Raw genomic sequence first — 13541 nt, 5'->3', positions numbered from 1 at the left:
GCACTAGCTCTTCAGAGGACACATGTTCAATTCCTAGCATGGCAGGTCACAAACATCTGTAACTCCAGTTCCAGGGGATCTGGCATCTACTTCTGACCTCCATGGGCACCAGGTACTCAAGTGGTATACTGACATACGTACAGGTAAAACATAATTTTTTTTTTCTGAGCTAGTGAGTTCTTTTTGTTGTTGTTGTTTTGTTTTTTGAGACAGAGTTTCTCTGTGTAGCTTTGGGGGCTGTCCTGGCACTAGCTCTGTAGACCAGGCTGGCCTCAAACTCACAGAGATCCACCTACCTGCCTCTGCTTCCCAAGTGCTGGGATTAAAGGCATGTGCCACCACCACCTGGCTCATAGTTGAATTTTTTTTGTCATAAAATTAATATTACTCACTGGGCACACCTTTAATCCCAGTACTTAGCAGGCAGAGGCAGGCACTATGAGCTCAAGACCAACCTGGTTTATATAGCAACACCTGGTCTTCAAAAAAAAAAAAAAAATTAACAGAAAGTCAGTGGTAGTGGTTGTATGAGTTTAATTCCAGCACTCTGGAGGCAAAAAGCAGGAGGATCTCTTAGTTCTAGGCCAGCATGGTCTATAGAGTGAGTTCCAGGTTAGCTAGGGATACACAAAGAAACCCTGTCTGGGGAAAAAAAAAAACAATAAATAAGTAAACATAAATAAAATTTCACTTTAGGGCTGAACTATAAACTCAGTGGTAAAGCCCTTGGTTACTGTGATGGGGCTTAATCCCCAACACTGTGAAAAGAAGTAATAAATAAAATTATATGTCTAAGGGTCTATATGTAAGGTACAGTATCAGATATTTCTTCTAAGAAAATAAGAAGTTGGGGCTGGAGAGATGGCTCAGTGGTCAAGAGCACTGACTGCTCTTTCAGAGGACTGGGGTTCAATTCCCACATAAACCCACATGGCGACTCACAACTGTCTTAAGATCTAATTGCAGGGGATCTGACACCTTCACACTAATGCACATAAAATAAAGTTAAATAAACCATAAAATTTTTTTTTAAAAAAAGAAAAAATAGGAAGTATCATTGTTATCAGAGCCTGGTGATGGTGGTGCACGCCTTTAATCCCAGCACTTGGTAGGCAGAAGCAGGTGGATCTCTGCAAGTTCAAGGCCAGGAGAGCTAGAGGTGTAACACAGAGAACCTGCCAAACAAGTAAACAAACAACACCCAAAAACAAACAAACAAACCAGGACACCTCTAGTCCATTTTCCCGAGGGTTCCACTCAGAACCAGCCAGAACACAGGATGGCCCTGTCCCTTAGCAACCTAAAAAAAAACACAACCTCATGGTGCATGCTCTCCCTGCCCTACACTTTCCTTTTTTGAGACAGAGCCACGTTAAGTTGCCCTGGCTAGCCTTAAACTAATTCTACAGCCAAAGCTGGCCTCAAGCTCAGGATCCTGAGTGTTGTGATCACAGGCATAGACTGTCTGTCATACCTGGATCAAATTATTTTGTTTGGAATTGGATGCAGACCCATGCTGGAGCGCTTGCATTCCACCAGCAGGTGAAAGGCTACTGCTGCAAATGACCAAGTACAAGACTGTTCCTCAAAAATCGAAGAATTCATTACCTAGGACTCATAGACCAAGGCTACACACTGGTTTTCCATTTCGGAAGTCACACTGTAAATTCCCAGTTCTCTAATTCCATTTAGCAAAGACACTATAGAAAATAAATCTTTGCATTTTGTTAAAAGGAAGACAACAAGTCAGTTCTTCCTAAGAGTCTGTCTTCCTTTCTTCCTTCCTTCCTTCCTTTCTTTCTTTCTTTCTTTCTTTCTTTCTTTCTTTCTTTCTTTCTTTCTTTTCTTCCTTTCTTTGGTATCTTAAATGTCGATGATCACAAACACTTCAGGTTTCTCTTCATTGTAGACTTGCATCGCCGAGTATGTTATTGCTTTGACTTCTGTTCCCTGAAGTTGGAGTTAAAGGAAAAAGAAAGAAACTGGATTTAGAATCTTTGGTAGGAATTGGCAGAGAGTCCAACTGCAATTCTGACTCGGGAAACTGGTGCCTATCAAGTTAGTACAGAGGGCGGCTGGCATGAGAAAATGAGGAGCGGAGCACAGCGGAAAGAGCCATGAGACTTGGAGGAGCCAGCGCTGATGCAGGCACCAGCTGGCTAGTCGGGGAGGCTGGGCACAGGTCTGTTTTTTCATTTATAAAATAAGACAGACCAAACAACACAAGCTTTTCTACACTAGGCCAGGACTCCCCTTGTCCCTACCCACTCCTTACGGATTCTTTTCTTTGCAGGTCTGGCTGGAAAGTGACAGAGAATGACACAGGTCAGAGCTCTCCCAGGATTCTGATACATGACAGTAGCCCACACCCTGTCCCAGTTTAGAACAAAAGGATTAGATGTCCTCTTACATTTCTTCCAACTTATAAAGAATCTGTAATAATAATGTGCCATGTAACAGGTGAGGGCACCTGCTAGCTCTAATGCAGGCCTGTGGGACGTGAAGACGCCACAGGAGGTAAGTGGCGCCATTTGTAGTTTCCCTCTATTATCACCTACGGCAAATTCTTTTTCCACCGGAGGCACTGCCATCAGATACACATACATGCATATCTCAAGTGGCTGTTTACTGACCAGTTTATCTACACAGGCAACTTTTCTCCCCTCAGGGACACTTCACGTTCTCCCCAGGCATCTCCTCTCCATTCTCACTCTCAACCAACACCGCTTCTTAAAGAAGGTCAGTAAGAAGTAACTCACATATCCACCATCCACTCTGTCCTCTATCTACTGTTCCTGCAGTAATGAATGGCCTGTTCCAGGCCTATCAGAAGGCCAACTCTACAACTATGAACCGATTCCACACCACCACTTAACAACGTTCCACATCCTCTCCCTCTCCAGTGTATCTCTCCCTCCTTACTCATTTACGCTTTGCATATAAACCTGCTACAAAACCTCCTAGCTAAATAAAACCGGATAAAATAAAACTTCGCTTCAATATTGACCATAGTCCTCAGCTAACTATGTTACTAGTTTGTCCCCTTTTCTGCAGTCATTTCCAAATGAATTTGTTTATTTGTTTGAGACAGGGTCTCCTTGTGATTTTAGCTGTCCTGGAACTTCCTATATAGACCAGGCTGACCTCGAACTCACAGATTTTTCCTGTCTCTTCCTCCCGAGTGTTGGAATCAAAGGTGTGCACTACTACACCTGGATTTCCAAATGCATTTTTTAAAAATATTTATTTATTTATTTATTATGTATACAATGTTCTGTCTGTGTGTATGCCTGAAGGCCAGAAGAGGGCACCAGACCTCATTACAGATGGTTGTGAGCCACCATGTGGTTGCTGGGAAGTGAACTCAGGACCTTTGGAAGAGCAGGCAATGCTCTTAACCTCTGAGCCATCTCTCCAGCCCCTCCAAATGCATTTTTTAAAAGTAAAAAGAGGGGGGTTGGAGAGATGGATTAGAGGTTAAGAGCACTGGCAGCTTTTACAGAGGTCCTGAGTTCAATTCCTAGCAACCCATGTTGGCTCACAACCATCTATAATGAGATCTGATGCCCTCTTTTGGCATGCAAGAATATATACAAACAGAACACTGTATACATAATAAAAAAAAATCTTTGAAAAAAGGAAAGGTAAAAAGAGGGCTGGAGATATAGCTCAGTAGAGGAACATTTGTGCAGCATTCACAAGCCCTACATCCAGTTCCCAGAGAGAGAGCATTTCTCCCAGCATCTTCATTGAGGAGGAGACCAAGCCTCTGGTGGCCTGTGCCTGTAATCTCAGTCCTCCAGAGGCAGGAAGAGACAAGGAGATCTCTGGTCTACATAGTGAGTTCGAGTCTAGTGAAAGACAGACAGAGGTTAAGAGGTGAAGAGATTCTATTTCAAAAATAAGCAAAAAGTCCACCCAAACAAAGAAAAGAACCAGACTTTAAAATTCTTCACAATCTGTAACAAATTTGACCCTTGAGCCCAATGCTGACTGCTAACTGACCAAACAGATGCATGACTCATGCATGCTGGGTAAGAGACGCTTGCACAAACCTGCCACTTCACACCAATTAAAACTGAGTTTACTTTGGCATTCGCAGATTCTACATAAGAGAGCACGAAATGCTTTCAAGGGCTAGACTCCTAAATATACCATACCTGAGGGTGCTTGGACAGTGAAAATTCTTCTCCCCACCTTGAGAACGAAAGTTAAAAACATGGTTATTATTTCTACAATTTTCTATTTTTTATTTTATTCTCTACATTTTAAAGTAAGTGTTATAAATGTAGTCCCAAACTGAAGAAGCAGAAGAGATGGCAGGATCGGATGAGTAAGATGCACAGGTCTAATGGAGAACAAAGTACATGATCCATGGGCTCTAATTATGTTTTAGATGTTGCTAACGAAATAGGGATCAAGCTGAGCATGGTGGCACACATTTAATCATAGCTGGGAGGTGGAGGCAGGCAGAGCCCTGAGTTTAGGGGCAGCCTGGTCTACGGAGTGAGTGCTAAGACAGCCAGGGCTATGCTATCTTGAAAAACCACACAGCAATTGCTGGGATCATCTTGAGGGCTGGAGATGCTCAGTGGCTAAGGATACTGGCTGCCCTTCCAGAGAACCCAGATTCAGTTCTCAGCACTCACACAGCAGCTTACAACTGTCTAACTCCAGCTCCAGGGGATATGACATTCTCTTCTGTCTTCTGCAGGCACTAGGCACACATGTGGTGAACAAACATGCATGCAGGTAAACACCCACACATACAAAATAAAACATCTAAAATTGGAAGTCGAGCTTAGGAATCAGAAAGAACTTTCTTTCCACAGGTTCCCGAGTCTCTACCATTCAGGTGAGCTCACACTCCTGGGGGTTTCCCTCAGCTCAACCTCCAGGCCTAGCAAGGTGCAATTCTCCTGACTCACCACTTATATTTGTTGTTTTGCCCACTGGAATCAGTGGAGACTATATTTTAACTTCTTTCATAACTTGCTACATAACTAGTTTCAGAACTTACCCAATTGACCGTAACTTGAAATTTTTTTGATCAATATTGAGTACTTTCACTTCCTAAAGAGGAAAAAATTAACATTTTAATTATTAACTAGTTAATTAACTTTATTTTAAAATTATTTTTTAGATAAGGTCATACATTTAGTCAAGTGAGCCTCAAAATATAGCAAAAGATAACCATGCATTCCAGACCCTTCTGCCTTCATCTCCACAGTGGTGGAATCATAAGCATGTGCCACCATGGTGGCTTTTATGAAGAACCAGAAATTAAAACCAGGGTTTTGGGAATGCTAAGTAAGTATTCTTCCAACTGAGCTACAACCCCAGCCCAGAAAATCATTACTTAAAAAAAGAAGAGTCAGGCAAGTATATAATGCTTATATACTTGGCAAATGCTTATAACCTGAGTTCTTGAACTCAGGCGAGGGGCCTGAGGCCAAGGCCACTTGGGATAAGGAATAAAGACCCTGTCTCAAAAACAAACCAAATTCATATTGGGACATTTACTAATATACCTCTAGCTTATCACATTTTCTAGAACACAGTATCATACTTCTCTGAAACAAAGAAAATTAAAATGTCAAGTAAAGCACAAGAAAACAAGGTCTTCTATTATTTATTCAAGGGAAGTATCCATGAGAAGTAGATATTCTAAATCCAGCAGTGAAAGCCAGGTGTGCTGCCACATGCCCGAAGCACGCAGGAGCTAAACAGAAGGATCAGGAGTTGAAAGCAATGCTTCACCACAAAGTGAAGATGAGGCCAGTCTTAAGATACACGAAACCCTGTCTCATGGTTCCACATGTAAAAGAGTCAAGGGGCTGCTGCAGGAATAGCTGTAGTAGATCACAGTGTTTAGGATGTGCAACCTTAAATCCCAGCATCAACAAGGGAAAAGTTAAGAGAAGATATCTTTAGAGGAGATGCACAGTTCTAATTGTGGTCAGTCCGTCTGTAACAACACTGCCCTCTTCAACTTTGTGTGAGGAGCGGATAAACCAGGGACAGACGGACTTCTAAAAACACAAGGGCCGTGTGTCAGATGCTGGACAGGTGTCCCAGAGGCTGACTGTAGCAAGCATTTGCCTTTTCCTTTTTTTTCCCATTAAGAAATCTAAAATCAAGCCAGGTGGCTATGGCACACACCTTTAATCCTAGCACTCAAGAGGCAGAGACAGGTGGATCTCCGTGAGTACAAGGCCAGCCTGGTCTACAGAGAGAGTTCCAAAATAGGCTTCAAAGCTACAGAGAAACCCTGTCTTAAAAAACAACACCTGGGGCTGGAGAGATGGCTCAGCGGTTTACGAGCACTGACTGCTCTTCCAGAGGACCTGGGTTCAATTCCCAGCACCCACATGGCAGCTCACAGCCATCTATAATTATAGTTCTAGGGGATCCGACACCCTCACACAGAGTATATGCAGGCGAAACATTAAGTACAGTGTACACTAAGTAAAAAAAAAAAGACCCATAATTTGTACAAATCAACATTACCTCACAAGTCTACATGGACTGGTATTTGGATCATATACGTTATTTTCAACTATTTGCTCAATTTTACAATATGAACAAAGAACCTACTCGCTCAACAAACAAGGAAACCAAACCCTGTGCTTACCCGGGGTATGAAGTATTCATCAGCACTGAACTTGTAAAGCCACTCATCCAAAAAGTGAAACAGCAGAGACTGCAAGTCATCTCCTACACAGGGACAAGGGACCATGACAGTTTAGTGACTGCTCTCCAGGAGTTTGGTTAAAGTACAATGAAGTTCTCTGGCTCATTTAAAGATTCATAATCCATCCTATTGTTCTTACTGTGACAATATATTCAGATCACGCAGACATTGCACACCCATATAGTAATTTTCCCTTGAGAACATATCAGTTACCTTGGGTTTCTACTTCTACTGTTTGGAGGGGTTCCACAGTGCCAGTATCTGTCATGTAACCAAACATGGCCATGGCACACTGTTCAAATGCTTCCTCCAGGGTATCTCCCCATGCATGTAACCTAAAAAAAAAAAAATTAAAATTAAGACAAAAATAAAAGGAGCCACAGTGTTTATAATCTATACGAGAGAAAATTCCACAACAAAATCAAAAGAAACCAATTTATTAAGTATAAAACTAGATGTCTAATTTAAAGGCATCAAAATTGGATGCTTTTAGACCATCATTTTACATTTAGAGCAAAACAAAATAAAAGGAGAAAGAAGTACACTTGGGCCAGGAAGTTTGCTCAGCAGGTAAGGGTGCTTGCCACCGAGCCTGACTCCTCCAATTTGCCTTCTGACCTCCACACATGAACTGTAGCACTCTTGTTTTCTCCACACAGATGCGTCTCTCTCACACAACACAAAATAAATAAAAATGTAATTACATGGTGGGGCACGACTTTCAACACAACACTCAGGAGGCAGAGGAAGGTGGATCTCCGAGTTCAAGGTCAGCCTTATCTGTATATTTATTTAACAAATTCCAGGCTAGCAAGGGCTGTGCAGTGAGACCCTATCTTAAAAAAGAAAAGATGGGCCAGGCGGTGGTGGCAAGCGCCTTAAATTCCAGCACTCTGGAGCCAGAGGATCTTTGGGAGTTCAAGGCCAGCCTGGTATATGGGAGCTAGTTCCAGGACAGGAACCGAAGCTATGGAGAAACCCTGTCTCATAAAAACCAAAAAAAAAAAAAGAAAAGAAAAGATGGGGGCTGGAGAGATAGTTCCGTGGTTAAGAACACTGACTGCCCTTCTAGAGGTCACAAGTTCAATTCCCAGCAACCACATGGTGGCTCACAACCATCTGTAATAAGATCCGGGTGCCATCTTCTGGCCTGCAGGAACACATGCGGGCAGAACACTATATACATAATAAATACAAATCTTTAAAAAAAGAAAGAAAAGATAGAAGTGGAGAGTTGGCTTAGTGGTTAAGAGCATTTCTTTCTTTTCTTTTCTTTTTTTTTTTTGAATTTTCGAGACAGGGTTTCTCCATAGCTTTTGGTTCCTGTCCTGGAACTAGCTCTTGTAGACCAGGCTGGCCTCGAACTCGCAGAGATCCACCTGCCTCTGCCACCCGAGTGCTGGGATTAAAGGTGTGCGCCACCACCGCCGGGCTAAGAGCATTTCTAGCTCTTGCAGAAGACCCAGGTTCCAGTTCTAGTACCCACATGGTGTCTCACAACCATCTTTAATTCCAGTCCCATCTGATTACCTCTTCTGATCTCCTCAGGCTCCAGGGACACATATGGTACATATATACATTCAGGCAAAATATCCACACACATAAGATAATAAACTCAGTCAGGGTTTCCCTGTAGCTTTGGAGCCTGTCCTGGAACTCACTCTATAGACCAGGCTGGCCTCAAACTCACAAAGATTTGCCTGCCTATGCCCTCCAAGTGCTGGGATTTATGGTGTGTGCCACCACCGCCTGGTAATAAAATAAATCGTGGAAAAGTAAATGTAATTAAAATTTATTAAAAAACTAAAACATTCATCCTTGTATTTAAAGACACAGTTTTCAGGAATAACTCTTGTACTCACTGGACATCAGCTGTATGATCCAAATCTGAGGGAGAAAGGGAAAAATATGTGTAAGCCACTCTACTTGATCCTCAAGACATACAGACATTACTCTAGAGTATTAACAGGCAGCAGGCAGAAACAGCAGTTAAAAGGACCTCTAGCTTATTGCTACTCATTAAGAACATCATCCTAGTGGGATATTAGGCTCACACCTGTAATCCTAGTACTTAAGTGGCACTGGCATATAGTAACACCGCATCTTTTAAAAAAAGAAAAAGAGAGGGCTAGAGAAATGGCTCAGCGATTAAGAACACTGGCTACTTTTCCAGAGGACATGAATTCAATTCCCAGCAACCACATAGTTGCCCACAACCATCTGTAATGGGATCTGATTCCTTCTGGTGTGTATGAAGACAGGTCACTAATATACATAAAACAAATAAATATTAAAAAAAAAAAGGCAAGGGAATGGCTCAGTGGCTAAAGGCACTTCCTGTACTGAACCACCTAGTGGAAGGAGAAGACTGACTCCTGGAAATTGTCCTTTGACCCACGCATGCATCCTTCACCTCCCCCACCCCATACACACAAGAAATAAAGTGTAATCTGGAGAGATGGCTTAGCAGGTAAAAGCACATGCTGTGCAAGGCACTATGGAAAGAGTTCTGATCTCCAGAATCCATGTTAAAGTCGGACACAGCAGCACATGCATCGATTATCCTAGTATGCTCACAGGAAACAGGAAGAGGAAACAAGAATCACTGTACCAGTGGTTCTCAACCTGTGGGTCATGACCCTTTCTCAGGGGTCACCTAAAACCATCAGAAAACACACATATGTACATTACAATTCATAATGGTAGCAAGATTACAGTTATGAAGTAGCAATGAAAATCATCTTATGGTTGGGGTCAGCACAACAAGAGGAACTGTTTTAAAGGGTTGCAGCATCAGGAAGGTTGAGAACCACTGATCTAGATATTCCTGGGCCAAGAGACCCTGTCTCAAAGAAGGCAGAAAATGCCAAGTGGTGGTGGTGCACGCATTTAATCCCAGCACTCAGGAGGCAGAGGCAGGCAGATCTCTGTGAGTTCGAGACCAGCCTGGTCTACAAGAGCTAGTTCCAGGACAGGCTCCAAAACCACAGAGAAACCCTGACTCGAAAAACCAAAAAAAAAAAAAAAAAAAAAAGGGAAAGCAGAAAAGTAAGGAATGACATCCAAGGTTGTCCTGACTTCTATGCACGTGTGCACTCGCATCCCTGAACATGCACATACACACTGACACACCACACATCCCTAAACATGCACACACACACTGACACACCACACACATGAAGCTAAAGCAAACAAGAGATGGTGCTGGATGGATGCTCATCCATGAGCACTCGCTGGCTGCAGAAAATGTGGACCTGCAGCACTGAATGGGGCTCCCAATCACTTGTAACTCCAGTTCCAGGGGTGGGTAATAGGCATGCATGTGGTGCACATATATACATCTCTCAAAACACTCATACACAGGAAGCATAAACAAATCTTCAAAAAATTAGAGAAAAACTCTTAAAAGTAGGAAAACACAAGGAAGTTAGACCTTTTATTACATAATTACTCAAGGTTAAGTCTTTCCTAGTATTATTTTATAAACAAAGTAGCCTACCCACTTGGTTCATATTTAAACGAATGACAAATTCTGGAAAGCACCAAGGCAGGAGTCTTCTAGGTGTTTTGTCTCATTCTGCTTTGGTTTTAGACAGTGAGTCTCCCAATGCAGTCCCGGCTGGTCTAATCCTCCTGCCTCAACCTCCATCTGGAGTGTTGGGATTACAAGCATGCACCACCAAGCTTCTTATAGGTATCCTAAAACATCTAAGTTGGGTGCAGCAGGAAGGTCATCAGTTTGAGGCCAGTCTGGTATATGTATTGAGCTCAAGTATGAAGTTCATAGAATGTCATGTTTCCAAAGACCACGGACCCCAGTGAAAGTTAAGTTTAAAAGGAGGGGAGTTGGGCCGGGCGATGGTGGCGCACGCCTTTAATCCCAGCACTCGGGAGGCAGAGGCAGGCGGATCTCTGTGAGTTTGAGACCAGCCTGGTCTACAGAGCTAGTTCCAGGACAGGGTCCAAAGCCGCAGAGAAACCCTGTCTCGAAAAACCAAAAAAAAAAAAAAAAAAAAAAAAAAAAAAAAAAAAAAAAAGGAGGGGGAGTTAGGAATGGAGATTAGTAGAGGAGTAGAGAATTACCCTGAATTCAATCTCTGCTAGAACAAATTAAGTAAATAAATAAGCGTTAACATAAATCTCAAATTATTGTTGGTTTTTTTACTTTTTTTTTTTTTTTTTTTTTTTAGTTTTTCAAGACAGGGTTTCTCTGTAGCTTTGGAGCCTGTCCTGGCACTAGCTCTTATAGACCAGGCTGGCCTCGAACTCACAGAGATCCGCCTGCCTCTGCCTCCCGAGTTTTCAAATTATTGTTGGGAACTGCAGAACTCATAGTATATAACTGTTTTATCAGAACACCCACATTTGACCAAAGTCTATTATGGCTTCTAGTAGCAGAAGGCCACATCTCAGATAGAGCACAAGTCTTAGTTAAAATGCTTGCCTGAGAAAAGCCTAAGAGAGGTTGGAGAATTCCCTTTTTGTTCTAGCCAACACTTGATAAAAGGCTCCTAATCTCCCTATTTTACAGCAAGTACCAAAGAAGCCCAAAAACTGTGAATATGTATCCTTTCTGGCTCCAAAGAATCTTTCCAAGGGCCTGTTCTTTGAGATGTTAGCACAGCCCGGCCTCTTGTCTCAGGTCTGTGGGAGGCTGGAACTCAAACTTCCCAAACTGCCAGGGCACAGATAGAACTGGCTGGCCTTGGCTCACTGACTATAGCAATTATAATGACTAATCTATTGTACTTTGTTACTTCTGACTTAGGAGCCTTGCCCTGCCTTCCTCACTCTCCTTGTAAAACAGTCGCTATGAACACAGTGAAGCTCATTTTCACCATCAGCGTCAGCATCAGCGTTACTGTACTCCAATTTGTGTCTGCCTGTGCTACCTTTGATGGGGGCGAAGAAGCCCCCAACATAAAAGAAGAGAGCATGGGTTCATTCCTATGAACCACTAACATAGAAAATTACACTCTAGGATTAGAAAACACAATAGGAAATGGCTTCAAGGCTAAGAGGCTGGAAAGGAACCGAGGGAATGTTCTAAGATGACAGAACTGTCCTATCTCAAAGTGAGCTGCTAAACAGGTATATCTGTTTAGCAGCCATAATAATCCGGGCCAGGTGTGGTTGCTCAAGTCTGTGACCAGCATCAGGGAAGGGGAGACAGGAGGATCATCTTAATTTTGGTCCACCTTGTGAGATCCAGGCCAGTGAGAGTTAGGCTGAAACCATGTCACACAAAAAGCAAAGCACTTAACACGTTACTCCTGTATATGTTAGTTATACTCAATTCTTTAAAATTTTATAAAAAGATGACCTATTGCTACACAGGGTGGTTCTCCGATTCTTTCATCTCAGAAACCCTATCTTCAAAGATTACTTTAGTGCTAAAGCTCAGTGGTAGACCAGCTCATGCACTGGTCTAGCAGGCCCATTAAAGACACAAGAGTCTTGTTTGTTTCTGAGACAGGGTTTTACTCTGTAGCCCTGGCTGTCCTGGAACTCACTGTGTGGACCAGGCTGGCCTCAAATTCAGAGATCTTCCTGCCTCTTCCGCCCGAGTGTTGTAATTAAAGCTGTGGAGGCTCACACAAGGACTTTAACGAAGAAAGAAAAAAAACCCAACAATCTCAAAATACTCATTCAAAAAAACCCTATTTTAATGAACATAAATCACATTTCTGTGAAAAATAACTTATTGTGTCAAAGTTTAGAGTGGTATTTCTTATTTCAAATATCTTTGAACGTGATGCAATATATTCATTAAGTATATAATAATATCCGACCTTGGGCTGTGGAGACAGGCAGGCAGAGACACAAGTCTCTTGACTACTTTCCCAGTCATCTAACGTGGTCACACCATTCTACTGGGAGAAACTTGAGGACGACAACTCGGAAAACGCTCCAAAATACAATTCGAGCCTAGTATAATTTATAAAGATAAATGTTGGGCAAGTGCTATACCACTGAGCTACATCCCCAGAGAAGAGAGGGAAATGTGGTTTAGCCACACGTGGACCTTTTGAAGACTATAAGGAGAAACAACAGGGGCTCAGGTTTCTTCTTCCCAAATAAAGTCATATTTTTCTTCACCGTCCCCCTATATTAGGTACAAAACGATCTAGAATGCGGGCACACTTGAGATTATACCAGGAGCACCTGTGGAGCAAAGAATGGGCGAGACAGGAAGCTGCAGGTAAGCCGCTGAGGTCGCCCTCCGCAAGAGATGTGAGCCACCTACTCACATTCGTACTTTCGATTGACCGGAGGATACTTGTCCTTGATCGCCTTCTGTTCCTCCGTCAAATTGTAATCTCTTACATCTTCCTCTTCTGGAGCCATGATTGCAAGACTTCGGTATTCTACTTCCGCCCTTCAGCAGCTAGACTTCGGACCTGCGCCATAACTTCCGCCCTACACCCCACCCCTTGGCAGCCAGGCTAAAAGGACCAGGACTCTATTTCTCGGAGCTGGCGGAAGGATACCACCTCTTGCGCCTTCACCCTAGGTCCTGCCTTCTACATAGCATGTTTTAATAGATCGGTAGTAATAAGTATCCTACGTTTTGCACTTATTACTACTAGTTCTTCCTAAAATCGAAGGGAGTAAGTTAAAAGACACCTTGAGCTAGGCACCTGTAAGTCTGAACGCTGATGCATTTTTCTCCTCGGAGTTGCTAACCAGACCCAAAAACACTTCAAATTTCTTTCGCTACCCTGAAGGAGTCGTTTGCATAACGGTCCCCGAAGAAAATGGCTGCGCGTGAGCGTGTGAAGGCTAAACCGGTCACGTGACCTGCACGGGAATCGTCCCAGCAGGCGGTGTGCGCGCGCACTGATCC

At 42.9% G+C, this 13541-nt stretch overlaps 1 protein-coding gene across 3 annotated transcripts; it reads right to left on the bottom strand.

Annotated features, from left to right (window-relative positions):
• Positions 1–510: 510 nt before the first annotated feature.
• Positions 511–13508, bottom strand: Zbtb8os (zinc finger and BTB domain containing 8 opposite strand). Of its 3 annotated transcripts, XM_075947074.1 has the most exons (7): positions 12946–13508; positions 8557–8581; positions 6908–7029; positions 6635–6717; positions 5021–5073; positions 4161–4197; positions 511–1950 (listed from the first exon to the last, which is right to left on the bottom strand). In XM_075947074.1, exons 1-7 carry the CDS (start codon positions 13040–13042, stop codon positions 1864–1866), a joined length of 504 nt encoding a protein of 167 aa, XP_075803189.1. In that variant the 5' UTR covers positions 13043–13508; the 3' UTR covers positions 511–1863. The 3 variants fall into 3 exon arrangements, with proteins under 3 accessions (XP_075803189.1, XP_075803190.1, XP_075803191.1); XM_075947075.1 differs by lacking the exon at positions 8557–8581 and having other exon boundaries at positions 1778–1950; positions 12946–13052; XM_075947076.1 differs by lacking the exon at positions 5021–5073 and having other exon boundaries at positions 1801–1950; positions 12946–13074.
• Positions 13509–13541: the final 33 nt, after the last annotated feature.

Source organism: Microtus pennsylvanicus, chromosome 13, assembly GCF_037038515.1.
Source record: "Microtus pennsylvanicus isolate mMicPen1 chromosome 13, mMicPen1.hap1, whole genome shotgun sequence".
Taxonomy (NCBI): Eukaryota; Metazoa; Chordata; class Mammalia; order Rodentia; family Cricetidae; genus Microtus; species Microtus pennsylvanicus.
Note: the sequence above shows the minus strand (reverse complement) of the source record. Positions and strands in the feature narration are given on the sequence as shown.

Coding starts and splice junctions, on each gene's coding strand:
- Zbtb8os (XM_075947074.1), bottom strand. CDS start 13,042: ATGGCTCCAGAAGAGGAAGATGTAAGAGATTACAATTTGACGGAGGAA. Junction 7,030..8,556: donor GATCATACAGCTGATGTCCA/GTGAGTACAAGA, acceptor TTTTTTTTTTAG/GTTACATGCATGGGGAGATA. Junction 5,074..6,634: donor ATGAATACTTCATACCCCGG/GTAAGCACAGGG, acceptor TTTCCTCTTTAG/GAAGTGAAAGTACTCAATAT.